Here is a 26,401-nt window from a genome sequence, read left to right on the forward strand (position 1 = left end):
AGCAGTTACTGGAGGAGGCATCAGGGGGCAGTATCTCCATAGTCTCTGTGTAGCAGTTACTGGAGGAGGCAGCAGGGGGCAGTATCTCCATATTCTCTGTACAGCAGTTACTGGAGAGGGCATCAGGGGGAAGTATCTCCATATTCTCTGTGTAGCAGTAACTGGAGGAGGCAGCAGGGGGCAGTATCTCCATATTCTCTGTGTAGCAGTTACTGGAGGAGGCATCAGGGGGCAGTATCTCCATAGTCTCTGTATAGCAGTTACTGGAGGAGCCAGCAGGGGGCAGTATCTCCATATTCTCTGTATAGCAGTTACTGGAGGAGGCAGCAGGGGGCAGTATCTCCATATTCTCTGTGTAGCAGTTACTGGAGGAGGCATCAGGGGGCAGTATCTCCATAGTCTCTGTATAGCAGTTACTGGAGGAGGCAGCAGGGGGCAGTATCTCCATATTCTCTGTGTAGCAGTAACTGGAGGAGGCAGCAGGGGGCAGTATCTCCATATTCTCTGTACAGCAGTTACTGGAGAGGGCATCAGGGGAAGTATCTCCATATTCTCTGTGTAGCAGTTACTGGAGAGGGCAGCAGGGGGCAGTATCTCCATATTCTCTGTATAGCAGTTACTGGAGGAGGCAGCAGGGGGCAGTATCTCTATATTCTCTGTGTAGCAGTTACTGGAGGAGGCAGCAGGGGGCAGTATCTCCATATTCTCTGTGTAGCAGTTACTGGAGGAGGCATCAGGGGGCAGTATCTCCATATTCTCTGTGTAGCAGTTACTGGAGAGGGCAGCAGGGGGCAGTATCTCCATATTCTCTGTATAGCAGTTACTGGAGAGGGCATCAGGGGGAAGTATCTCCATATTCTCTGTGTAGCAGTTACTGGAGAGGGCAGCAAGGGGCAGTATCTCCATATTCTCTTTATAGCAGTTACTGGAGAGGGCAGCAGGGGGCAGTATCTCCATATTCTCTGTATAGCAGTTACTGGAGAGGGCATCAGGGGGAAGTATCTCCATATTCTCTGTGTAGCAGTTACTGGAGAGGGCAGCAGGGGGCAGTATCTCCATATTCTCTTTATAGCAGTTACTGGAGAGGGCAGCAGGGGGCAGTATCTCCATATTCTCTGTATAGCAGTTACTGGAGGAGGCAGCAGGGGGCAGTATCTCCATATTCTCTTTATAGCAGTTACTGCCCCCTGCTGCCTTATTCCCTTGGAGCCGCAGGTGGAGTAGCCTCTGTTTCTGCAGTGAATTAGTTGGAATAACCCCAGACGAGCGCCTTTGTGGGGTGGGGTCATGGAGGTCACACAAGAACGAGGCGGAGACTCCTTTTGTTTCTTGCAGTTTATTGGTCACGTTCAATAAAGACATAAACTATAATAAAATCAAAAAATAGATATAATATATAATAAATTCTCTATAGATTGTACGTCCACCACGAGCACAGGGACTACGCGCACGGCAGCCCCTCCCCCTCGCCTGTTTGGGAAGGTGCGATCAGGATCAGTGGTCCAGACATTAGGGGTCCTGACCATGAATGTGAGCGCTCCTCATGGGGGTCCGCCGGTGTCCAGTGGCTTTTCCCAGCCTCGTGGACTGTTCACATGGACGGAGCCGACACGCGGCCGGTGTTCTCCACGCTGTAGGTGCCATGGCTGTCTGGACCGTATAGGAGGATGTCAGGAGACGGAGCAGAGAACGTGGAGGACGGGCCTCTAGTGAAATGTGACAACTCCTCCTCATCTCTGCTCAGAGCGCTGGAAGTTTCAGGCTCTGTTCACACGCAGTGACCAGAAACGTCTGAAAATACGGAGGAGCTTCACGCCAAAACAGCTCCTGATTCTCAGACGTTTTTTTAAGCCACTCGCGTTTTTTGCGGCATTTTTTACGGACGTTTTTGGAGCTGTTTTTTATAAGGTCAATGAAAAACACCTCCAAAAACGTCCCAAGAAATGTCCTGCACTTCTTTTGACGAGCCGTCATTTTACGCGCCGTATTTTGACAGCGACGCGTAAAATAAAGGCTCGTGGGAACAGAACATCGTAATATCCATTGAAAGCAACGGCCAGATATTTGTAGGCGTATTAGGGGCGTTTTTTCTGGCGTAATTCTAGGCGTAAAACCCGAATTACACCTGAAACTAGTGCGTGTGAACAGAGCCTTAGGCCCAAATAGTGAGGCTGCACCACTGAGACATTCACCATCAATGTCCACACGTCAGAGCTGGATGTAGATATTGATGTAGATGGCTATCTGGATCCCTATGACAACACTGCCGCTGACAGGAATGAGAGGGGAGGTGTCATCAGGTTCCTTACATTTCTTCTGGTCGGTCTGCTGACACCCTCCCCGTCTCCACAGAGCGGCAGAACGATGGCTGCACCGCGGTCCTGCTCCGTCATGCACTCAGTCCTGGGAGAGGACGGCAGGATCCAGCGCATTTCATGGCCTCAGGATATATAGATTTGTATATAAATACTTCCATATATAAAAATATATATAGCATCAAAAATATATTGTGAACTATCTGTATACACAGGGGCCACAGCTGTGCATGGAGCCGCCCGCCGCCATATACATCCTCATACAAATACGACAGATATACAATGGAGTGCACACTGTATACAGTCTCATCATATATGGGCAGAGCTATAGGTGCGGGGGTGGAGGCTGATATACAGTGACAAACCAAGCAGAGTCTATGACATCAAACACCCAACAGAGGGTGACAACAGCGTCCGGAACCTTCCATCAGAACATGATCTGCTCGCTATTCTCTCCTCTCACAGTAGAAGGGAAGTCGTTATAGGCTCAGCAGCAGCGCCCCTGACAGAAGAGAGGTCAGATGGTGTACTGCACTCAGTATCCGGCAACCCTTCCTGCATGCCCCCGACATCCCATATCACAGCAATGGTCGTAGAGATCCTGGTCCTGGGCTGGTCGTTAAAGTGGAATGTAGATGGCGAAATTTTCTTGACTGCGCTCAGCCCACCGCACACTTCCGAGAGGGGGAGGGGCAATGAAATGAGCTTCCAATGCGCCACCGCCACCCAAAAGACCAGAGGGAGCATCACGCCCCTAGAAGAGCAAAGCATGATGGAAATAATGTGGAGCAGAACAAGCACAAATATAACAAAGGAAGCAGAAGAGGAGCAGATGGAATAAACGGAGGAGGAGGTTATGTCTCAGAGTGCCAGGAGTGAGGGTGAGGGGAGGAGGAGGTTATGTCTCAGAGTGCCAGGGGTGAGGGTGAGGGGAGGAGGAGGTGATGTCTCAGAGCTCCAGGAGTGAGGGTGAGGGGAGGAGGAGGTTAAGTCTCAGAGCGCCAGGAGTGAGGGTGAGGGGAGGAGGAGGTTATGTCTCAGAGTGCCAGGAGTGAGGGGAGGAGGAGGTGATGTCTCAGAGCGCCAGGAGTGAGGGTGAGGGGAGGAGGAGGTTAAGTCTCAGAGTGCCAGGAGTGAGGGTGAGGGGAGGAGGAGGTGATGTCTCAGAGCGCCAGGAGTGAGGGTGAGGGGAGGAGGAGGTTAAGTCTCAGAGTGCCAGGAGTGAAGGTGAGGGGAGGAGGAGGTTATGTCTCAGAGTGCCAGGAGTGAGGGTGAGGGGAGGAGGAGGTGATGTCTCAGAGCGCCAGGAGTGAGGGTGAGGGGAGGAGGAGGTTAAGTCTCAGAGCGCAAGGAGTGAGGGTGAGGGGAGGAGGAGGTTAAGTCTCAGAGCGCCAGGAGTGAGGGTGAGGGGAGGAGGAGGTTATGTCTCAGAGTGCCAGGGGTGAGGGGAGGAGGAGGTTATGTCTCAGAGCGCCAGGAGTGAGGGTGAGGGGAGGAGGAGGTGATGTCTCAGAGCGCCAGGAGTGAGGGGTGGAAGTTATGTCACAGAGTGCCAGGAGAGAGGGTGAGGGGAGGAGGAGGTTATGTCTCAGAGCGTCAGGAGTGAGGGTGAGGGGAGGAGGAAGTTATGTCTCAGAGCGCCAGGAGTGAGGGTGAGGGGAGGAGGAAGTTATGTCTCAGAGGGCCAGGAGTGAGGGTGAGGGGAGGAGGAAGTTATGTCTCATAGCGCCAGGAGTGAGGGTGAGGGGGGGAGGAGGTTATGTCTCAGAGCACCAGGAGTGAGTGGAGGAGGAGGTGAGGCCTCAGAGCGCCAGGAGTGAGAGGCGGAGGTTATGTCTCAGAGTGCCAGGAGTGAGGGTGAGCTGAGCGAGTCAGAGGACGAGCGGTCACTTCCGCTGCTGCGCTGGTAGTGGCTTCCACAGGCTCCTCCCTCTGGGGAGGTGAACACAAATGAAGATGTGTAAGATCCAGCGCTGGTGGTACAGTCTGAGTCCGGGAGTGGGGGCAAACAGACAGGGAATGATACCTCCGGCTGGGGTGGATACGAGGGCAGCAGTCCGCCGTGAGGGAAGGATGTGGCTGGCTCTGTCTGGGGAGGGTCAGGCTCCTCATAGGGCAGTTTGCATCCTGATCGGTGGGAGAGAAGTGCAAATTCCAGCTGCTCCTTCTGTCTGCGCAGCTCGTCAATCTCCGCCTCAAGGTTGGACTTTTCCTCCTCTAAGAGGTCCGTCTCCTGCAAGATGGAGGGAATCATTCCACATGTGCAAACTAACAACGGAACAATTCGCTGTCTTTTCTTACGTTGTAGGGAGACGTCGCCCCGCACCGGCCGTTCATTATAAGAATTATATCGGCTCTGATTATGGAATCTGCCCCATTGTTAGAGTAAATGATCCAATTATCCAGGTAGCAGAATACAAGGGACCAAATTTCCAGCATCCACCCTCCACGATGGGGGTCATCTCTTTGCGTTTGACCCTTTCCTAATGAGCATTCCAGCATACATAGAACGGACACTCGCCACATTGCGGAGAATCTTCCCATCTATGGCGCCAGCGTTACACGCTCAGGGGGCAACCACAATGGCGGCCACGAGTCTAGAGAATGAACATAGAGAGGATCGCTCCGCCTAGTGGGCACTTTGCTAAATACCATTAGACCCACCTGCAGGGTCATCACCTCAGTCTATTGTCGTGTGGAAAAGTTAGTACCCCCCATGGAGGCTCCTTTATTCTTTTCCATCTCAGTCACAGAATATAAAGAGAACAAACTGACGGTACAATAATAATAAACTTCACAGATCGCCCCTCTCCTGTGGAATAAGTAAGTGCCCCCCAAATTCATCACGACCTCAACCACTTAAGGCCCAGCGTTTTGTTTTTTTCATCAGACGTAACTGGGGGCTTGTTTTTATGTCTCCATTTTGTGGTAGAGATAATGTATCGAGTAAGTTTATAAAAAGTTTTGAGTGGGGATTTATAAACAAAAAATATATATAAAGCAATTCCGCCACTGTTTTGGGGATTTACTTTTACAGCGTTCACTGTGCGGTATAAATGACTTGTTAACTTTATTCTCTGGGTCGATACAATTACAGCGATACCACATTTCTATTTCTAATAAAATACGTTTTTAGAAAATAATTTGTTTTTATGTCGCCGGACTTCAAGATCTAGAACTTTCTTTCTGTTGATGCCACTGTGAAGGCTTGTTTTTTGCGGAATAGAGTGCAGTATTCACTGCTAACATTTTAAGGTACATACATCCTTTTAATTCCTTTTTAGGGATGCGGGTTGAATAGTGTAGATAGAGAGAAGAGCACACAGGCTGTCAGCATCATAGTGTAGATAGAGAGGAGAGCACACAGGCTGTCAGCATCATAGTGTAGATAGGGAGGAGAGCACACAGGCTGTCAGCATCATAGTGTAGATAGAGAGGAGAGCACACAGGCTGTCAGCATCATAGTGTAGATAGAGAGGAGAGCACACAGGCTGTCAGTATCATAGTGTAGATAGAGAGGAGAGCACACAGGCTGTCAGCATCATAGTGTAGATAGAGAGGAGAGCACACAGGCTGTCAGCATCATAGTGTAGATAGAGAGGAGAGCACACAGGCTGTCAGCATCATAGTGTAGATAGGGAGGAGAGCACACAGGCTGTCAGTATCATAGTGTAGATAGAGAGGAGAGCACACAGGCTGTCAGTATCATAGTGTAGATAGAGAGAAGAGCACACAGGCTGTCAGCATCATAGTGTAGATAGAGAGGAGAGCACACAGGCTGTCAGTATCATAGTGTAGATAGGGAGGAGAGCACACAAGCTGTCAGTATCATAGTGTAGATAGGGAGGAGAGCACACAGGCTGTCAGCATCATAGTGTAGATAGAGAGGAGAGCACACAGGCTGTCAGCATCATAGTGTAGATAGAGAGGAGAGCACACAGGCTGTCAGCATCATAGTGTAGATAGGGAGGAGAGCACACAGGCTGTCAGTATCATAGTGTAGATAGAGAGGAGAGCACACAGGCTGTCAGCATCATAGTGTAGATAGGGAGGAGAGCACACAGGCTGTCAGTATCATAGTGTAGATAGAGAGGAGAGCACACAGGCTGTCAGCATCATAGTGTAGATAGGGAGGAGAGCACACAGGCTGTCAGTATCGTAGTGTAGATAGGGAGGAGAGTACACAGGCTGTCAGCATCATAGTGTAGATAGAGAGAAGAGCACACAGGCTGTCAGTATCATAGTGTAGATAGAGAGGAGAGCACACAGGCTGTCAGCATCATAGTGTAGATAGAGAGGAGAGCACACAGGCTGTCAGTATCATAGTGTAGATGGGGAGGAGAGCACACAAGCTGTCAGTATCATAGTGTAGATAGGGAGGAGAGCACACAAGCTGTCAGTATCATAGTGTAGATAGGGAGGAGAGCACACAGGCTGTCAGCATCATAGTGTAGATAGAGAGGAGAGCACACAGGCTGTCAGCATCATAGTGTAGATAGAGAGAAGAGCACACAGGCTGTCAGTATCATAGTGTAGATAGAGAGGAGAGCACACAGGCTGTCAGCATCATAGTGTAGATAGAGAGGAGAGCACACAGGCTGTCAGCATCATAGTGTAGATAGAGAGGAGAGCACACAGGCTGTCAGTATCATAGTGTAGATAGAGAGGAGAGCACACAGGCTGTCAGCATCATAGTGTAGATAGAGAGGAGAGCACACAGGCTGTCAGCATCATAGTGTAGATAGAGAGGAGAGCACACAGGCTGTCAGTATCATAGTGTAGATAGGGAGGAGAGCACACAGGCTGTCAGCATCATAGTGTAGATAGAGAGGAGAGCACACAGGCTGTCAGTATCATAGTGTAGATAGGGAGGAGAGCACACAGGCTGTCAGTATCATAGTGTAGATAGGGAGGAGAGCACACAAGCTGTCAGTATCATAGTGTAGATAGGGAAGAGAGCACACAAGCTGTCAGTATCATAGTGTAGATAGGGAGGAGAGCACACAGGCTGTCAGTATCATAGTGTAGATAGAGAGGAGAGCACACAGGCTGTCAGTATCATAGTGTAGATAGGGAGGAGAGCACACAAGCTGTCAGCATCATAGTGTAGATAGAGAGGAGAGCACACAGGCTGTCAGTATCATAGTGTAGATAGAGAGGAGAGCACACAGGCTGTCAGTATCATAGTGTAGATAGGGAGGAGAGCACACAAGCTGTCAGCATCATAGTGTAGATAGAGAGGAGAGCACACAGGCTGTCAGTATCATAGTGTAGATAGGGAGGAGAGCACACAGGCTGTCAGTATCATAGTGTAGATAGGGAGGAGAGCACACAAGCTGTCAGTATCATAGTGTAGATAGGGAGGAGAGCACACAGGCTGTCAGTATCATAGTGTAGATAGGGAGGAGAGCACACAGGCTGTCAGTATCATAGTGTAGATAGGGAGGAGAGCACACAGGCTGTCAGTATCATAGTGTAGATAGGGAGGAGAGCACACAGGCTGTCAGTATCATAGTGTAGATAGAGAGGAGAGCACACAGGCTGTCAGTGGACACAGCAGGACTTCTGGAACAATGTGCTCTAGACAGAAGAGGAAAGTCATGTGGCCCCAGGACCAGGAGGCATGTGAGAACCACAGGCAGCATTTAACCAGAAGAACCTCACACCTGCAGTGTAAAGCATGGTGGTGAACGAGTCATGTAACCACAGGACCAGGAGACATGCGAGAGCCACAGACAGCATTTCACCAGAAGAACCTCACACCTGCAGTGTAAACCATGGTGGTGAACAAGTCATGTAACCACAGGACCAAGAGGCATGTGAGAACCACAGGCAGCATTTCACCAGAAGAACCTGACACCTGCAGTGTAAAGCATGGTGGTGAACGAGTAATGTGGCCCCAGGACCAAGAGGCATGTGAGAACCACAGGCAGCATTTCACCAGAAGAACCTGACACCTACAGTGTAAAGCATGGTGGTAAACGTGTCACGTAACCACATGACCAGGAGACATGTGAGAGCCACAGGCAGCCTTTCACCAGAAGAACCTCACACCTGGAGTGTAAAGCATGGTGGTGAATGAGTCACGTAACCACAGAACCAGGAGACGTGAGAGCCACAGACAGCATTTCACCAGAAGAACCTGACACCTGGAGTGTAAAGCATTGTGGTGAACGTATCACGTAACCACAGGAGACGTGAGAGCCACAGACAGCACTTCACCAGAAGAACCTGACACCTGCAGTGTAAAGCATGGTGGTGAATGAGTAACGTAACCACAGAACCAGGAGACGTGAGATCCACAGACAGCATTTCACCAGAAGAACCTGACACCTGCAGTGTAATGCATGGTGGTGAACGTGTCACGTAACCACAGGACGAGGAGACATGTGAGAGCCACAGACAGCATTTCACCAGAAGAACCTGACACCTGCAGTGTAAAGCATGGTGGTGAACGTGTCACGTAACCACAGGACCAGGAGACATGTGAGAGCCACAGACAGCATTTCACCAGAAGAACCTCACACCTGCAGTGTAAAGCATGGTGGTGAATGTGTCACGTAACCACAGGACCAGGAGACATGTGAGAGCCACAGACAGCATTTCACCAGAAGAACCTGACACCTGCAGTATAAAGCATGGTGGTGAACGTGTCACGTAACCACAGGACCAGGAGACATGTAAGAGCCACAGACAGCACTTCACCAGAAGAACCTGACACCTGCAGTGTAAAGCATGGTGGTGAACGTGTGACTTAACCACAGGACCAGGAGACGTGAGAGCCACAGACAGCACTTCACCAGAAGAACCTGACACCTGCAGTGTAAAGCATGGTGGTGAACGAGTCATGTGGCCCCAGGACCAAGAGGCATGTGAGAACCACAGGCAGCATTTCACCAGAAGAACCTGACACCTACAGTGTAAAGCATGGTGGTAAACGTGTCACGTAACCACATGACCAGGAGACATGTGAGAGCCACAGGCAGCCTTTCACCAGAAGAACCTCACACCTGGAGTGTAAAGCATGGTGGTGAACGAGTCACGTAACCACAGAACCAGGAGACGTGAGAGCCACAGACAGCATTTCACCAGAAGAACCTGACACCTGGAGTGTAAAGCATGGTGGTGAACGTATCACGTAACCACAGGACCAGGAGACGTGAGAGCCACAGACAGCACTTCACCAGAAGAACCTGACACCTGCAGTGTAAAGCATGGTGGTGAATGAGTCACGTAACCACAGAACCAGGAGACGTGAGATCCACAGACAGCATTTCACCAGAAGAACCTGACACCTGCAGTGTAAAGAATGGTGGTGAACGTGTCACGTAACCACAGGACGAGGAGACATGTGAGAGCCACAGACAGCATTTCACCAGAAGAACCTGACACCTGCAGTGTAAAGCATGGTGGTGAATGTGTCACGTAACCACAGGACCAGGAGACATGTGAGAGCCACAGACAGCACTTCACCAGAAGAACCTGACACCTGCAGTGTAAAGTATGGTGGTGAACGAGTCACGTAACCACAGGACCAGGAGACATGTGAGAGCCACAGACAGCATTTCACCAGAAGAACCTGACACCTGCAGTGTAAAGCATGGTGGTGAACGTGTCACGTAACCACAGGACCAGGAGACGTGAGAACCACAGACAGCATTTCACCAGAAGAACCTGACACCTGCAGTGTAAAGCATGGTGGTGAACGTGTCACGTAACCACAGGACCAGGAGACGTGAGAACCACAGACAGCATTTCACCAGAAGAACCTGACACCTGCAGTGTAAAGCATGGTGGTGAACGTGTCACGTAACCACAGGACCAGGAGACGTGAGAACCACAGACAGCATTTCACCAGAAGAACCTGACACCTGCAGTGTAAAGCATGGTGGTGAACGTGTCACGTAACCACAGGACCAGGAGACGTGAGAACCACAGACAGCATTTCACCAGAAGAACCTGACACCTGCAGTGTAAAGCATGGTGGTGAACGTGTCACGTAACCACAGGACCAGGAGACGTGAGAACCACAGACAGCATTTCACCAGAAGAACCTGACACCTGCAGTGTAAAGCATGGTGGTGAACGTGTCACGTAACCACAGGACCAGGAGACGTGAGAACCACAGACAGCATTTCACCAGAAGAACCTGACACCTGCAGTGTAAAGCATGGCGGTGATCGTGTCACGTAACCACAGGACCAGGAGACGTGAGAACCACAGACAGCATTTCACCAGAAGAACCTGACACCTGCAGTGTAAAGCATGGCGGTGATCGTGTCACGTAACCACAGGACCAGGAGACGTGAGAACAACAGACAGCATTTCACCAGAAGAACCTGATACTACACCTCGTTTTGCACTTATTTAGCTTTGTGCGTCTGACATTCAACAAGCTCAGTGCAAATGTACCAAAGGGTAAAGTCAATGCCTCCCGCCCTGGAACTCCGTGCCGGCACAGGACAGCGCCACTCGCCGCTCGTACTCTACATCTCGCTATCAGCCGCCGACATGCATCGCTCCCGCCCTGGAACTCCGTGCCGGCTCAGGACAGCGCCACTCGCCGCTCGTACTCTACATCTCGCTATCAGCCGCCGACATGCATCGCTCCCGCCCTGGAACTCCGTGCCGGCTCAGGACAGCGCCACTCGCCGCTCGTACTCTACATCTCGCTATCAGCCGCCGACATGCATCGCTCCCGCCCTGGAACTCCGTGCCGGCACAGGACAGCGCCACTCGCCGCTCGTACTCTACATCTCGCTATCAGCCGCCGACATGCATCGCTCCCGCCCTGGAACTCTGTGCCGGCACAGGACAGCGCCACTCGCCGCTCGTACTCTACATCTCGCTATCAGCCGCCGACATGCATCGCTCCCGCCCTGGAACTCTGTGCCGGCTCAGGACAGCGCCACTCGCCGCTCGTACTCTACATCTCGCTATCAGCCGCCGACATGCATCGCTCCCGCCCTGGAACTCTGTGCCGGCACAGGACAGCGCCACTCGCCGCTCGTACTCTACATCTCGCTATCAGCCGCCGACATGCATCGCTCCCGCCCTGGAACTCCGTGCCGGCTCAGGACAGCGCCACTCGCCGCTCGTACTCTACATCTCGCTATCAGCCGCCGACATGCATCGCTCCCGCCCTGGAACTCTGTGCCGGCTCAGGACAGCGCCACTCGCCGCTCGTACTCTACATCTCGCTATCAGCCGCCGACATGCATCGCTCCCGCCCTGGAACTCTGTGCCGGCACAGGACAGCGCCACTCGCCGCTCGTACTCTACATCTCGCTATCAGCCGCCGACATGCATCGCTCCCGCCCTGGAACTCTGTGCCGGCTCAGGACAGCGCCACTCGCCGCTCGTACTCTACATCTCGCTATCAGCCGCCGACATGCATCGCTCCCGCCCTGGAACTCTGTGCCGGCACAGGACAGCGCCACTCGCCGCTCGTACTCTACATCTCGCTATCAGCCGCCGACATGCATCGCTCCCGCCCTGGAACTCCGTGCCGGCTCAGGACAGCGCCACTCGTACTCTACATCTCGCTATCAGCCGCCGACATGCATCGCTCCCGCCCTGGAACTCCGTGCCGGCTCAGGACAGCGCCACTCGCCCCATTCTTTTCATATCTTTATTTTCCCTTTAATGCAACTCCAAAACAAGACATTAAATGCGGGGTTGGCAGGGCCCCTCCCTGAGATCCGACAGACGGACGTTTTGCGTTGATGTGCCGTGCTATTTACTCCTCTCGGACATACTAGAAGATGCTAATACCTGCAGTGTAAAGCATGGTGGTGATGTTCTAGTTTGGGTTAATTGGTGTAATAATATTGTCCAGTGTTTGTTCTTGATTTTAGTCATTTCATCTCCTTTATCTTTATATTTTGTGACTGAGGAGCAGATACTGAGATGAGATTGACGTGGGGGCTCTTACGTTTTCATGTGACTTTATATCATAAGATTACTAAACAAAGGCTCTACAGACCCCATAATGGCTGTAAACTAAGCTTAATCTCCAATAATGACATGTACATACGAGACTTAGGTTTCCATTTCTCATCATTTTCAAGATCTCTGCTTCCTGTCTGAAAACAGAAATAGTCATTGTTTATATTTATCGGCTTGAAACCCATCCTGACCAAGTTCTGCTCACTGCTGTTGGATTTGTTACAATAAATATAGCCGCTCCACAAATATCTCCCTGCTCCAGAACTCCAGTCGTACCTGCATTGACACATTGTAACAAACCCTCAGCTGTGTCAGGACTAGATGAGCACAGGTATGAGCCTCTGGACGGAAACAATAGATGTATTCATTCAAAAACAGGAAAGTTCTTGAATGTGGTGAGAAACGGCCTCCTTAGGGGTCACACATGTAGGTAAAGTGGGGGAACCTGGCTCGCAGTAAATAAATCGTTGTCTCTTACATTCTGCAATCTGTCCGTCAGCTCTCGTCTCCTGTTTCTGCATTTGGCAGCAGCTAATTTGTTCCTCTCCCGCCGCACTCGCCTCTTTTCCTCTTCCTCTGGGGTCAGCTGTACATAGAGAGATGTCTTGTAAATGGGGTCATACAAATATTTTATAGATGACTATTCTATATATATATGCTACTTACTGCTTCTTCTCTAGGTCTTTTCCTAGGTCTTGTAGGTCGAGTTTCCTCCTGTCCAGAGGAGGAAGCAGCAGGCTGAGCAGTACCATACAATGACCCAGAAGGCGAGGCGTAGCTGGGGCCCGGCAGGTCATAAGGGTCAATTGATGGTCCAGGTGTTGGTTGGGATTGAGCCATGGAGGAGATAAGAGCAGGAGTGACCAGCCACTGGAGGTCCTGACTACTGGTGATAGCCGTAACAGTGGGGACAAATGAGGACGGGACATCACATAGGGCAACACACTCCTGGTCCAAAGAGAGAAAAGCATATTTATACACATGGAAAATATGGCTACAAAATGGAGGAATGAGAAAGTACAGGAGATCGAAGATGGAGAAAAGAGGAAGAAAGGATGATCAAAGAACGGAGGAGGGAGACCGGAAGAAGAGAAGAACAGAGAATGGAGGAGACAGGAAGAAGAGAAGATCAGAAAATGGAGGAGTCAGGAAGAAGAGAAGATCAGAGAATGGAGGAGACAGGAAGAAGAGAAGATCAGAGAATGGAGGAGACAGGAAGAAGAAGATCAGAGAATGGAGGAGGGAGACCGGAAGAAGAGAAGAACAGAGAATGGAGGAGACAGGAAGATGATGAGAGAATGGAGGAGTCAGGAAGATGATGAGAGAATGGAGGAGACAGAAGGAAGAGAAGATCAGAAAATGGAGGAGACAGGAAGAAGAGAAGATCAGAGAATGGAGGAGACAGGAAGAAGAGAAGATCAGAGAATGGAGGAGACAGGAAGAAGAGAAGATCAGAGAATGGAGGAGACAGGAAGAAGATCAGAGAATGGAAGAGACAGGAAGAAGAGAAGATCAGAGAATGGAGGAGTCAGGAAGAAGAGAAGATCAGAGAATGGAGGAGTCAGGAAGAAGAAGATCAGAGAATGGAGGAGACAGGAAGAAGAAGATCAGAGAATGGAGGAGACAGGAAGAAGAAGATCAGAGTATGGAGGAGACAGGAAGAAGAGAAGATCAGAGAATGGAGGAGACAGGAAGAAGAGAAGATCAGAGAATGGAGGAGACAGGAAGAAGAGAAGACCAGAGAATGGAGGAGACAGGAAGAAGAAGATCAGAGAATGGAGGAGACAGGAAGAAGAAGATCAGAGAATGGAGGAGTCAGGAAGAAGAGAAGATCAGAGAATGGAGGAGACAGGAAGAAGAGAAGATCAGAGAATGGAGGAGACAGGAAGAAGAGAAGATCAGAGAATGGAGGAGACAGGAAGAAGAGAAGATCAGAGAATGGAGGAGACAGGAAGAAGAAGATCAGAGAATGGAGGAGACAGGAAGAAGAAGATCAGAGAATGGAGGAGACAGGAAGAAGAAGATCAGAGTATGGAGGAGACAGGAAGAAGAGAAGATCAGAGAATGGAGGAGACAGGAAGAAGAGAAGATCAGAGAATGGAGGAGACAGGAAGAAGAGAAGACCAGAGAATGGAGGAGACAGGAAGAAGAAGATCAGAGAATGGAGGAGACAGGAAGAAGAAGATCAGAGAATGGAGGAGTCAGGAAGAAGAGAAGATCAGAGAATGGAGGAGACAGGAAGAAGAAGATCAGAGAATGGAGGAGACAGGAAGATAATCAGAGAATGGAGGAGACAGAAGGAAGAGAAGATCAGAAAATGGAGGAGACAGGAAGAAGAGAAGATCAGAGAATGGAGGAGACAGGAAGATGATCAGAGAATGGAGGAGACAGGAAGAAGAGAAGATCAGAGAATGGAGGAGACAGGAAGAAGAGAAGATCAGAGAATGGAGGAGACAGGAAGAAGATCAGAGAATGGAGGAGACAGGAAGAAGATCAGAGAATGGAGGAGACAGGAAGAAGAGAAGATCAGAGAATGGAGGAGACAGGAAGAAGAGAAGATCAGAGAATGGAGGAGACAGGAAGAAGAGAAGATCAGAGAATGGAGGAGACAGGAAGAAGATCAGAGAATGGAAGAGACAGGAAGAAGAGAAGATCAGAGAATGGAGGAGTCAGGAAGAAGAGAAGATCAGAGAATGGAGGAGTCAGGAAGAAGAAGATCAGAGAATGGAGGAGACAGGAAGAAGAAGATCAGAGAATGGAGGAGACAGGAAGAAGAAGATCAGAGTATGGAGGAGACAGGAAGAAGAGAAGATCAGAGAATGGAGGAGACAGGAAGAAGAGAAGATCAGAGAATGGAGGAGACAGTAAGAAGAGAAGACCAGAGAATGGAGGAGACAGGAAGAAGAAGATCAGAGAATGGAGGAGTCAGGAAGAAGAGAAGATCAGAGAATGGAGGAGACAGGAAGAAGAGAAGACCAGAGAATGGAGGAGACAGGAAGAAGAAGATCAGAGAATGGAGGAGACAGGAAGAAGATGAGAGAATGGAGGAGACAGAAGGAAGAGAAGATCAGAAAATGGAGGAGACAGGAAGAAGAGAAGATCAGAGAATGGAGGAGACAGGAAGAAGAAGAACAGAGAATGGAGGAGACAGGAAGATGATGAGAGAATGGAGGAGACAGAAGGAAGAGAAGATCAGAAAATGGAGGAGACAGGAAGAAGAGAAGATCAGAGAATGGAGGGGACAGGAAGAAGAGAAGATCAGAGAATGGAGGAGACAGGAAGAAGATCAGAGAATGGAGGAGACAGGAAGAAGATCAGAGAATGGAAGAGACAGGAAGAAGAGAAGATCAGAGAATGGAGGAGTCAGGAAGAAGAGAAGATCAGAGAATGGAGGAGACAGGAAGAAGAAGATCAGAGAATGGAGGAGACAGGAAGAAGAAGATCAGAGTATGGAGGAGACAGGAAGAAGATCAGAGAATGGAGGAGACAGGAAGAAGAAGATCAGAGTATGGAGGAGACAGGAAGAAGATCAGAGAATGGAGGAGACAGGAAGAAGAGAAGATCAGAGAATGGAGGAGACAGGAAGAAGAGAAGATCAAAAAATGGAGGAGACAGTAAGAAGAGAAGACCAGAGAATGGAGGAGACAGGAAGAAGAAGATCAGAGAATGGAGGAGTCAGGAAGAAGAGAAGATCAGAGAATGGAGGAGACTGGAAGAAGAGAAGACCAGAGAATGGAGGAGACAGGAAGAAGAAGATCAGAGAATGGAGGAGTCAGGAAGAAGAAGATCAGAGAATGGAGGAGACAGGAAGAAGATCAGAGAATGGAGGAGACGGGAAGAAGAGAAGATCAGAGAATGGAGGAGTCAGGAAGAAGAGAAGATTAGAGAATGGAGGAGACAGGAAGAAGAGAAGATCAGAGAATGGAGGAGACAGGAAGAAGAGAAGATCAGAGAATGGAGGAGACAGGAAGAAGAGAAGATCAGAGAATGGAGGAGTCAGGAAGAAGAGAAGATTAGAGAATGGAGGAGACAGGAAGAAGAGAAGGTCAGAGAATGGAGGAGACAGGAAGAAGAGAAGACCAGAGAATGGAGGAGACAGGAAGAAGAAGATCAGAGAATGGAGGAGACAGGAAGAAGATCAGAGAATGGAGGAGACGGGAAGAAGAGAAGATCAGAGAATGGAGGAGACAGGAAGATGATCAGAGAATGGAGGAGACAGGAAGAATAGAAGATCAGAGAATGGAGGAGACAGGAAGAAGAGAAGATCAGAGAATGGAGGAGACAGGAAGAAGAGAAGATCAGAGAATGGAGGAGTCAGGAAGAAGAGAAGATCAGAGAATGGAGGAGACAGGAAGAAGAAGATCAGAGAATGGAGGAGACAGGAAGATGATCAGAGAATGGAGGAGACAGGAAGAATAGAAGATCAGAGAATGGAGGAGACAGGAAGAAGAGAAGATCAGAGAATGGAGGAGACAGGAAGAAGAGAAGACCAGAGAATGGAGGAGACAGGAAGAAGAAGATCAGAGAATGGAGGAGTCAGGAAGAAGAGAAGATCAGAGAATGGAGGAGTCAGGAAGAAGATCAGAGAATGGAGGAGTCAGGAAGAAGATCAGAGAATGGAGGAGTCAGGAAGAAGAGAAGATCAGAGAATGGAGGAGTCAGGAAGAAGAGAAGATCAGAGAATGGAGGAGTCAGGAAGAAGATCAGAGAATGGAGGAGTCAGGAAGAAGATCAGAGAATGGAGGAGACAGGAAGAAGATCAGAGAATGGAGGAGTCAGGAAGAAGAAGATCAGAGAATGGAGGAGACAGGAAGAAGAAGATCAGAGAATGGAGGAGACAGGAAGATGATCAGAGAATGGAGGAGACAGGAAGAAGAGAAGATCAGAGAATGGAGGAGACAGGAAGAAGAGAAGATCAGAGAATGGAGGAGTCAGGAAGAAGAGAAGATCAGAGAATGGAGGAGACAGGAAGAAGAAGATCAGAGAATGGAGGAGACAGGAAGATGATCAGAGAATGGAGGAGACAGGAAGAAGAAGATCAGAGAATGGAGGAGACAGGAAGAAGAGAAGATCAGAGAATGGAGGAGACAGGAAGAAGAGAAGATCAGAGAATGGAGGAGACAGGAAGAAGAAGATCAGAGAATGGAGGAGACAGGAAGAAGAAGATCAGAGAATGGAGGAGACAGGAAGAAGAAGATCAGAGAATGGAGGAGGCAGGAAGAAGATCAGAGAATGGAGGAGACAGGAAGAAGAAGATCAGAGAATGGAGGAGACAGGAAGAAGATCAGAGAATGGAGGAGACAGGAAGAAGAGATGATCAGAGAATGGAGGAGACAGGAAGAAGAGAAGATCAGAGAATGGAGGAGACAGGAAGAAGAGAAGATCAGAGAATGGAGGAGACAGGAAGAAGAGAAGATCAGAGAATGGAGGAGACAGGAAGAAGAGAAGATCAGAGAATGGAGGAGTCAGGAAGAAGAGAAGATCAGAGAATGGAGGAGACAGGAAGAAGAGAAGATCAGAGAATGGAGGAGACAGGAAGAAGAGAAGACCAGAGAATGGAGGAGACAGGAAGAAGAGAAGATCAGAGAATGGAGGAGACAGGAAGAAGAGAAGATCAGAGAATGGAGGAGACAGGAAGATGATCAGAGAATGGAGGAGACAGGAAGAAGAGAAGATCAGAGAATGGAGGAGACAGGAAGAAGAGAAGATCAGAGAATGGAGGAGACAGGAAGAAGATCAGAGAATGGAGGAGACAGGAAGAAGATCAGAGAATGGAGGAGACAGGAAGAAGAGAAGACCAGAGAATGGAGGAGACAGGAAGAAGAGAAGATCAGAGAATGGAGGAGACAGGAAGAAGAGAAGACCAGAGAATGGAGGAGACAGGAAGAAGAAGATCAGAGAATGGAGGAGACAGGAAGAAGATCAGAGAATGGAGGAGACAGGAAGAAGAGATGATCAGAGAATGGAGGAGACAGGAAGAAGAGAAGATCAGAGAATGGAGGAGACAGGAAGAAGAGAAGATCAGAGAATGGAGGAGACAGGAAGAAGAAGATCAGAGAATGGAGGAGACAGGAAGAAGAAGATCAGAGAATGGAGGAGACAGGAAGAAGAGAAGATCAGAGAATGGAGGAGACAGGAAGAAGATCAGAGAATGGAGGAGACGGGAAGAAGAGAAGATCAGAGAATGGAGGAGTCAGGAAGAAGAGAAGATCAGAGAATGGAGGAGACAGGAAGGAGAGAAGATCAGAGAATGGAGGAGACAGGAAGAAGAGAAGATCAGAGAATGGAGGAGACAGGAAGAAGATCAGAGAATGGAGGAGACAGGAAGAAGAGAAGATCAGAGAATGGAGGAGACAGGAAGAAGATCAGAGAATGGAGGAGACGGGAAGAAGAGAAGATCAGAGAATGGAGGAGTCAGGAAGAAGAGAAGATCAGAGAATGGAGGAGACAGGAAGGAGAGAAGATCAGAGAATGGAGGAGACAGGAAGAAGAGAAGATCAGAGAATGGAGGAGACAGGAAGAAGAGAAGATCAGAGAATGGAGGAGACAGGAAGAAGAGAAGACCAGAGAATGGAGGAGACAGGAAGAAGAAGATCAGAGAATGGAGGAGTCAGGAAGAAGAGAAGATCAGAGAATGGAGGAGACAGGAAGAAGAGAAGATCAGAGAATGGAGGAGTCAGGAAGAAGAGAAGATCAGAGAATGGAGGAGACAGGAAGAAGAAGATCAGAGAATGGAGGAGACAGGAAGAAGAAGATCAGAGAATGGAGGAGTCAGGAAGAAGAGAAGATCAGAGAATGGAGGAGACAGGAAGAAGAGAAGATCAGAGAATGGAGGAGACAGGAAGAAGAAGATCAGAGAATGGAGGAGACAGGAAGAAGAAGAGATGTTTAAGCTTGGTAACACAAGTATCTTTCGAGTGCCATGAAAAGTATTTGCCCCATCAAACGTGTGAAGTGTGTTTTTTGACTGGGTATCTGGTTGCTCCGCCTCCAGCACCAATAATTATGACCAATCATGGTACTAGATATGGGAGAATCCATTCACCAGGTCCTCTACTTCCTGTAATGTGACCTCCATCTTCCCTGTGTCTGTTGGGGGTTTTCCTCTTCCCTCAAGTTTTTTGCATGAGGTTGTCCACACCGTGTCCTGTGACTACTGAGGTTATCGTGCCTACACTGTACAGATCTGTAAGGGGGCAGATACTTTTGGTGATCTGTGGGTTTATGGCTTTGCTGGAGTGATTTCTCAGGTTGCACGGTGTGTAAAGATTAGACACGGTGACAGATATGTAATAATGGGAACATCTGGGAACTGAATACATTTTCACAGCTCTAGGGGTCTTAAACATGAATGAGCCCGGTCCCTGAATATTGGTCATGTATCTGGGGTGTGAGGACTTTTTAGTAGGTGGCGGTTCTTCTGATTGGGATAACTGGGTGAACCCCGGGGTTCGTGCCCTGATCACGCTAAACACAGAGAGAACACACAGTAATAAAACGGGCACAAACCAAGAGTGTCAATGTCACCCCCAGAAACCAGAGGAGGTGTGGCCTGAATATTGTACAGTCACGCCCCTTTTACATGGAAATCAAGTCATATTATTGATCCAGGTGGTGTGTTAACTCTGGAGGCAATTTACATATCTGCTGCTTCACTGCTGTCTGTGGGCCATCAAGCCACTAATCGCCCCTCCAGTACAGGTAACAGCTCCTCTCTGGACTAACTTCTCACTGATCCACCCTCCTGTACAGGTAACAGCTCCTCTCTGGAGCATCTCCTCACTGATCCACCCTCCTGTACAGGTAACAGCTCCTCTCTGGAGCATCTCCTCACTGATCCACCCTCCTGTACAGGTAACAGCTCCTCTCTGGAGCATCTCCTCACTGATCCACCCTCCTGTACAGGTAACAGCTCCTCTCTGGACTAACTTCTCACTGATCCCCCCTCCTGTACAGGTAGCAGCTCCTCTCTGGACTAACTTCTCACTGATCCCCCCTCCTGTACAGGTAACAGCTCCTCTCTGGAGCATCTTCTCACTGATCCACCCTCCTGTACAGGTAACAGCTCCTCTCTGGACTAACTTCTCACTGATCCACCCTCCTGTACAGGTAACAGCTCCTCTCTGGACTAACTTCTCACTGATCCCCCTCCTGTACAGGTAACAGCTCCTTTCTGGAGCATCATCTCACTGATCCACCCTCAAGTACAGGTAACAGCTCCTCTCTAGAGCATCTCCTCACTGATCCACCCTCCTGTACAGGTAACAGCTCCTCTCTGGAGCATCTTCTCACTGATCCTCCCTCCTGTACAGGTAACAGCTCCTCTCTGGAGCATCTTCTCACTGATCCACCCTCAAGTACAGGTAACAGCTCCTCTCTGGAGCATCTTCTCACTGATCCCCCCTCCTGTACAGGTAACAGCTCCTCTCTGGAGCATCTTCTCACTGATCCTTCCTCCTGTACAGGTAACAGCTCCTCTCTGGAGCATCTTCTCACTGATCCTCCCTCCTGTACAGGTAACAGCTCCACTCTGGAGCATCTTCTCACTGATCCTCCCTCCTGTACAGGTAACAGCTCCTCTCTGGAGCATCTTCTTACTGATCCCCCCTCCTGTACAGGTAACAGCTCCTCTCTGTAGCATCTTCTCACTGATCCCCCCTCCTGTACAGGTAACAGCTCCTCTCTGGAGCATCTTCTCACTGATCCCCCCTTCTGTACAGGTAACAGCTCCTCTCTGGAGCATCTTCTCACTGATCCTCCCTCCTGTACAGGTAACAGCTCCTCTCTGGAGCATCTTCTCACTGATCCTCCCTCCTGTACAGGTAACAGCTCCTCTCTGGAGCATCTTCTCACTGATCCTCCCTCCTGTACAGGTAACAGCTCCTCTCTGGAGCATCTTCTCACTGATCCACCCTCCTGTACAGGTAACAGCTCCTCTCTGGAGCATCTTCTCACTGATCCCCCCTCCTGTACAGGTAACAGCTCCTCTCTGGAGCATCTTCTCACTGATCCCCCCTCCTGTACAGGTAACAGCTCCTCTCTGGAGCATCTTCTCACTGATCCCCCCCTTCTGTACAGGTAACAGCTCCTCTCTGGAGCATCTTCTCACTGATCCCCCCTCCTGTACAGGTAACAGCTCCTCTCTGGAGCATCTTCTCACTGATCCCCCCTCCTGTACAGGTAACAGCTCCTCTCTGGAGCATCTTCTCACTGATCCCCCCTCCTGTACATCTCCTGTTCTGCGACTCTTCTCTGTAGTCTCAATAGTGCCCGAGGTGCTAGGGGCGTGCCTTAATATCTCCACGCCCTTTGTGTCCTTGACGTTGGCAGCGTCTGCAATTACGTCCTTGCGCTCTCTACGCTGCGTTTCAAAATAGCAAGCCAGCGTCACTGCCTGTCAGCCCCGCCCACCCGCACTATGATTGACAGGTGACGGGGGAGGGAGCGGCTGTTCTGAGGAACAATCAGGACGGACATGGAGCCAGAACAAACTACAAGTCCCAGCATCCACCTGACCATCAGTCACGTGCTGTACAACTACAAGTCCCAGCACCTACTTGCTATAGTAAAACAATCACTACCCAGACTCCTGAATAGATGCTGGGAGTTGTAGTAAACAGCGAGAAATGTTAATAACAAAAGATATAACCACCCCAAAAAAAACATAATCAAACCAATCATCTGCTGTCTCCCTGATCTCTCCTACCTGACTACTGTCTCCCTGCTCTCCCCTACCTGACTACTGTCTCCCTGCTCTCCCCTACCTGACTACTGTCTCCCTGCTCTCTCCTACCTGACTACTGTCTCCCTGCTCTCCCCTACCTGACTACTGTCTCCCTGCTCTCCCCTACCTGACTACTGTCTCCCTGCTCTCTCCTACCTGACTACTGTCTCCCTGCTCTCCCCTACCTGACTACTGTCTCCCTGCTCTCTCCTACCTGACTACTGTCTCCCTGCTCTCTCCTACCTGACTGCTGTCTCCTTGCTCTCTCTCTCTTTTCCTCCCTGACTGCTGTCTCCTTGCTCTCTCTTTTCCTCCCTGACTGCTGTCTCCTTGCTCTCTCTTTTCCTCCCTGACTGCTGTCTCCTTGCTCTCTCTTTTCCTTCCTGACTACTGTCTCCTTGCTCTCTCTTTTCCTCCCTGACTGCTGTCTCCTTGCTCTCTCTCTTTTCCTTCCTGACTACTGTCTCCTTGCTCTCTCTTTTCCTCCCTGACTACTGTCTCCTTACTCTCTCTTTTCCTCCCTGACTGCTGTCTCCTTGCTCTCTCTTTTCCTCCCTGACTGCGGTCTCCTTGCTCTCTCTCTTTTCCTTCCTGACTACTGTCTCCTTGCTCTCTCTTTTCCTCCCTGACTACTGTCTCCTTACTCTCTCTTTTCCTCCCTGACTGCTGTCTCCTTGCTCTCTCTTTTCCTCCCTGACTGCTGTCTCCTTGCTCTCTCTCTTTTCCTTCCTGACTACTGTCTCCTTGCTTTCTCTTTTCCTCCCTGACTGCTGTCTCCTTGCTCTCTCTTTTCCTCCCTGACTGCTGTCTCCCTGCTCTCTCTTTTGCTCCCTGACGGCTATTTCCTTGCTCTCTCTTTTGCTCCCTGACTGCGGTCTCCTTGCTCTCTCTTTTGCTCCCTGACTGCGGTCTCCTTGCTCTCTCTTTTCCTCCCTGACTACTGTCTCCTTGCTCTCTCTCTTTTCCTTCCTGACTACTGTCTCCTTGCTTTCTCTTTTCCTCCCTGACTGCTGTCTCCTTGCTCTCTCTTTTCCTCCCTGACTGCGGTCTCCTTGCTCTCTCTTTTGCTCCCTGACTGCTGTCTCCTTGCTCTCTCTTGTCCTCCCTGACTGTTGTCTCCTTGCTCTCTCTTTTGCTCCCTGACTGCTGTCTTCTTGCTCTCTCTTTTGCTCCCCGACTGCTGTCTCCCTGCTCTCTCTTTTGCTCCCTGACTACTGTCTCCCTGCTCTCTCTTGTCCTTCCTGACTGCTGTCTCCTTGCTCTCTCTTTTCCTTCCTCACTGCTGTCTCCTTGCTCTCTCTTTTCCTCCCTGACTACTGTCTCCTTGCTCTCTCTTTTCCTTCCTGACTGCTGTCTCCTTGCTTTCTCTTTTCCTCCCTGACTGCTGTCTCCTTGCTCTCTCTTTTCCTCCCTGACTACTATCTCCTTGCTCTCTCTTTTCCTCCCTGACTACTGTCTCCTTGCTCTCTCTTTTCCTCCCTGACTACTGTCTCCTTGCTCTCTCTTTTCCTTCCTGACTGCTGTCTCCTTGCTTTCTCTTTTCCTCCCTGACTGCTGTCTCCTTGCTCTCTCTTTTCCTCCCTGACTACTGTCTCCTTGCTCTCTCTTTTCCTCCCTGACTACTGTCTCCTTGTTCTCCCTTTTCCTCCCTGACTACTGTCTACTTGCTCTCTCTTTTCCTCCCTGACTACTGTCTCCTTGCTCTCTCTTTTCCTTCCTGACTGCTGTCTCCTTGCTTTCTCTTTTCCTCCCTGACTGCTGTCTCCTTGTTCTCCCTTTTCCTCCCTGACTACTGTCTACTTGCTCTCTCTTTTCCTCCCTGACTGCGGTCTCCTTGCTCTCTCTTTTCCTTCCTCACTGCTGTCTCCTTGCTCTCTCTTTTACTCCATGACTGCTGTCTCCTTGCTTTCTCTTTTCCTCCCTGACTACTGTCTCCTTGCTCTCTCTTGTCCTCCCTGACTGCTGTCTCCTTGCTCTCTCTTTTCTTCCCTGACTACTGTCTCCTTGTTCTCCCTTTTCCTCCCTGATTGCTGTCTCGTTGCTCTCTCTTGTCCTCCCTGACTGCTGTCGCCTTGCTCTCTCTTTTCCTCCCTGACCGCTGTCTTCTTGCTCTCTCTTGTCCTCCCTGACTGCTGTCTCCTTGCTCTCTCTTTTCTTCCCTGACTACTGTCTCCTTGTTCTCCCTTTTCCTCCCTGACTGCTGTCTCCTTGCTCTCTCTTTTCCTCCCTGACTGCTGTCTCCTTGCTCTCTCTTTTCCTTCCTGACTGCTGTCTCCTTGCTCTCTCTTTTCCTTCCTGACTACTGTCTCCTTGCTCTCTCTCTCTCTCTTTTCCTTCCTGACTACTGTCTCCTTGCTTTCTCTTTTCCTCCCTGACTACTGTCTCCTTGCTCTCCCTTTTCATCCCTGACTGCTGTCTCCTTGCTCTCTCTTTTCCTCCCTGACTGCTGTCTCCTTGCTCTCTCTTGTCCTCCCTGACTGCTGTCTCCCTGCTCTCTCTTTTGCTCCCTGACTACTGTCTCCCTGCTCTCTCTTTTGCTCCCTGACTGCGGTCTCCTTGCTCTCTCCTTTGCTCCCTGACTGCGGTCTCCTTGCTCTCTCTTTTGCTCCCTGACTGCTGTCTCCTTGCTCTCTCTTTTGCTCCCTGACTGCTGTCTTCTTGCTCTCTCTTTTGCTCCCCGACTGCTGTCTCCCTGCTCTCTCTTTTGCTCCCTGACTACTGTCTCCTTGCTCTCTCTTTTCCTTCCTCACTGCTGTCTCCTTGCTCTCTCTTTTCCTCCCTGACTACTGTCTCCTTGCTCTCTCTTTTCCTTCCTGACTGCTGTCTCCTTGCTTTCTCTTTTCCTCCCTGACTGCTGTCTCCTTGCTCTCTCTTTTCCTCCCTGACTACTGTCTCCTTGCTCTCTCTTTTCCTCCCTGACTACTGTCTCCTTGTTCTCCCTTTTCCTCCCTGACTACTGTCTCCTTGCTCTCTCTTTTCCTCCCTGACTACTGTCTCCTTGCTCTCTCTTTTCCTTCCTCACTGCTGTCTCCTTGCTCTCTCTTTTCCTCCATGACTGCTGTCTCCTTGCTTTCTCTTTTCCTCCCTGACTACTGTCTCCTTGCTCTCTCTTGTCCTCCCTGACTGATGTCTCCTTGCTCTCTCTTTTCCTCCCTGACCGTTGTCTTCTTGCTCTCTCTTGTCCTCCCTGACTGCTGTCTCCTTGCTCTCTCTTTTCTTCCCTGACTACTGTCTCCTTGTTCTCCCTTTTCCTCCCTGACTGCTGTCTCCTTGCTCTCTCTTTTCCTCCCTGACTGCTGTCTCCTTGCTCTCTCTTGTCCTCCCTGACTGCGGTCTCCTTGCTCTCTCTTTTCCTCCCTGACTACTGTCTCCTTGCTCTCTCTTTTCCTCCCTGACTGCTGTCTCCTTGCTCTCTCTTTTCCTCCCTGACTACTGTCTACTTGTTCTCCCTTTTCCTCCCTGACAACTGTCTCCTTGCTCTCTCTTTTCCTCCCTGACTGCTGTCTCCTTGCTCTCTCTTGTCCTTCCTGACTACTTTCTCCTTGCTCTCTCTTTTCCTTCCTGACTGCTGTCTCCTTGTTCACTCTTTTCCTCCCTGACTGCTGTCTCCTTGTTCACTCTTTTCCTCCCTGACTGCGGTCTCCTTGCTCTCTCTTTTCCTCCCTGACTACTGTCTCCTTGCTCTCTCTTTTCCTCCCTGACTGCTGTCTCCTTGCTCTCTCTTGTCCTCCCTGACTACTGTCTCCTTGTTCTCCCTTTTCCTCCCTGACTGCTGTCTCCTTGCTCTCTCTTTTCCTCCCTGACTACTGTCTACTTGTTCTCCCTTTTCCTCCCTGACAACTGTCTCCTTGCTCTCTCTTTTCCTCCCCGACTGCTGTCTCCTTGCTCTCTCTTGTCCTTCCTGACTACTGTCTCCTTGCTCTCTCTTTTCCTCCCTGACTACTTTCTCCTTGCTCTCTCTTTTCCTTCCTGACTGCTGTCTCCTTGTTCACTCTTTTCCTCCCTGACTGCTGTCTCCTTGTTCACTCTTTTCCTCCCTGACTGCGGTCTCCTTGCTCTCTCTTTTCCTCCCTGACTGCTGTCTCCTTGCTCTCTCTTTTCCTTCCTGACTGCTGTCTCTTTGCTTTCTGTTTACCTCCCTGACTGCTGTCTCCTTGCTCTCTCTTTTCCTCCCTGACCGCTGTCTTCTTGCTCTCTCTTGTCCTCCCTGACTGCTGTCTCCTTGCTCTCTCTTTTCCTCCCTGACTACTGTCTCCTTGCTCTCTCTTGTCCTCCCTGACTGCTGTCTCCTTGCTCTCTCTTTTCTTCCCTGACTACTGTCTCCTTGTTCTCCCTTTTCCTCCCTGACTGCGGTCTCCTTGCTCTCTCTTTTCCTCCCTGACTGCGGTCTCCTTGCTCTCTCTTTTCCTCCCTG

At 49.9% G+C, this 26,401-nt stretch overlaps 1 protein-coding gene across 1 annotated transcript in view; it reads right to left on the bottom strand.

Annotated features, from left to right (window-relative positions):
- Positions 1–1,334: 1,334 nt before the first annotated feature.
- Positions 1,335–26,401, bottom strand: part of FOSB (FosB proto-oncogene, AP-1 transcription factor subunit) — a 42,121-nt gene continuing 17,054 nt past the window's right edge. Inside the window, exons 2-4 of the mRNA XM_075848478.1 lie at positions 12,930–13,211; positions 12,742–12,849; positions 1,335–4,548 (exon numbers count right to left, since the gene is read on the bottom strand). Coding sequence (XP_075704593.1) covers positions 4,153–4,548; positions 12,742–12,849; positions 12,930–13,211 — 786 coding nt within the window. The 3' untranslated portion in view covers positions 1,335–4,152. The remainder of the gene's footprint in view (positions 4,549–12,741; positions 12,850–12,929; positions 13,212–26,401) is intronic.

Source organism: Rhinoderma darwinii, unplaced genomic scaffold (genome assembly GCF_050947455.1).
Source record: "Rhinoderma darwinii isolate aRhiDar2 unplaced genomic scaffold, aRhiDar2.hap1 Scaffold_41, whole genome shotgun sequence".
In the NCBI taxonomy this organism is placed as follows: domain Eukaryota; kingdom Metazoa; phylum Chordata; class Amphibia; order Anura; family Rhinodermatidae; genus Rhinoderma; species Rhinoderma darwinii.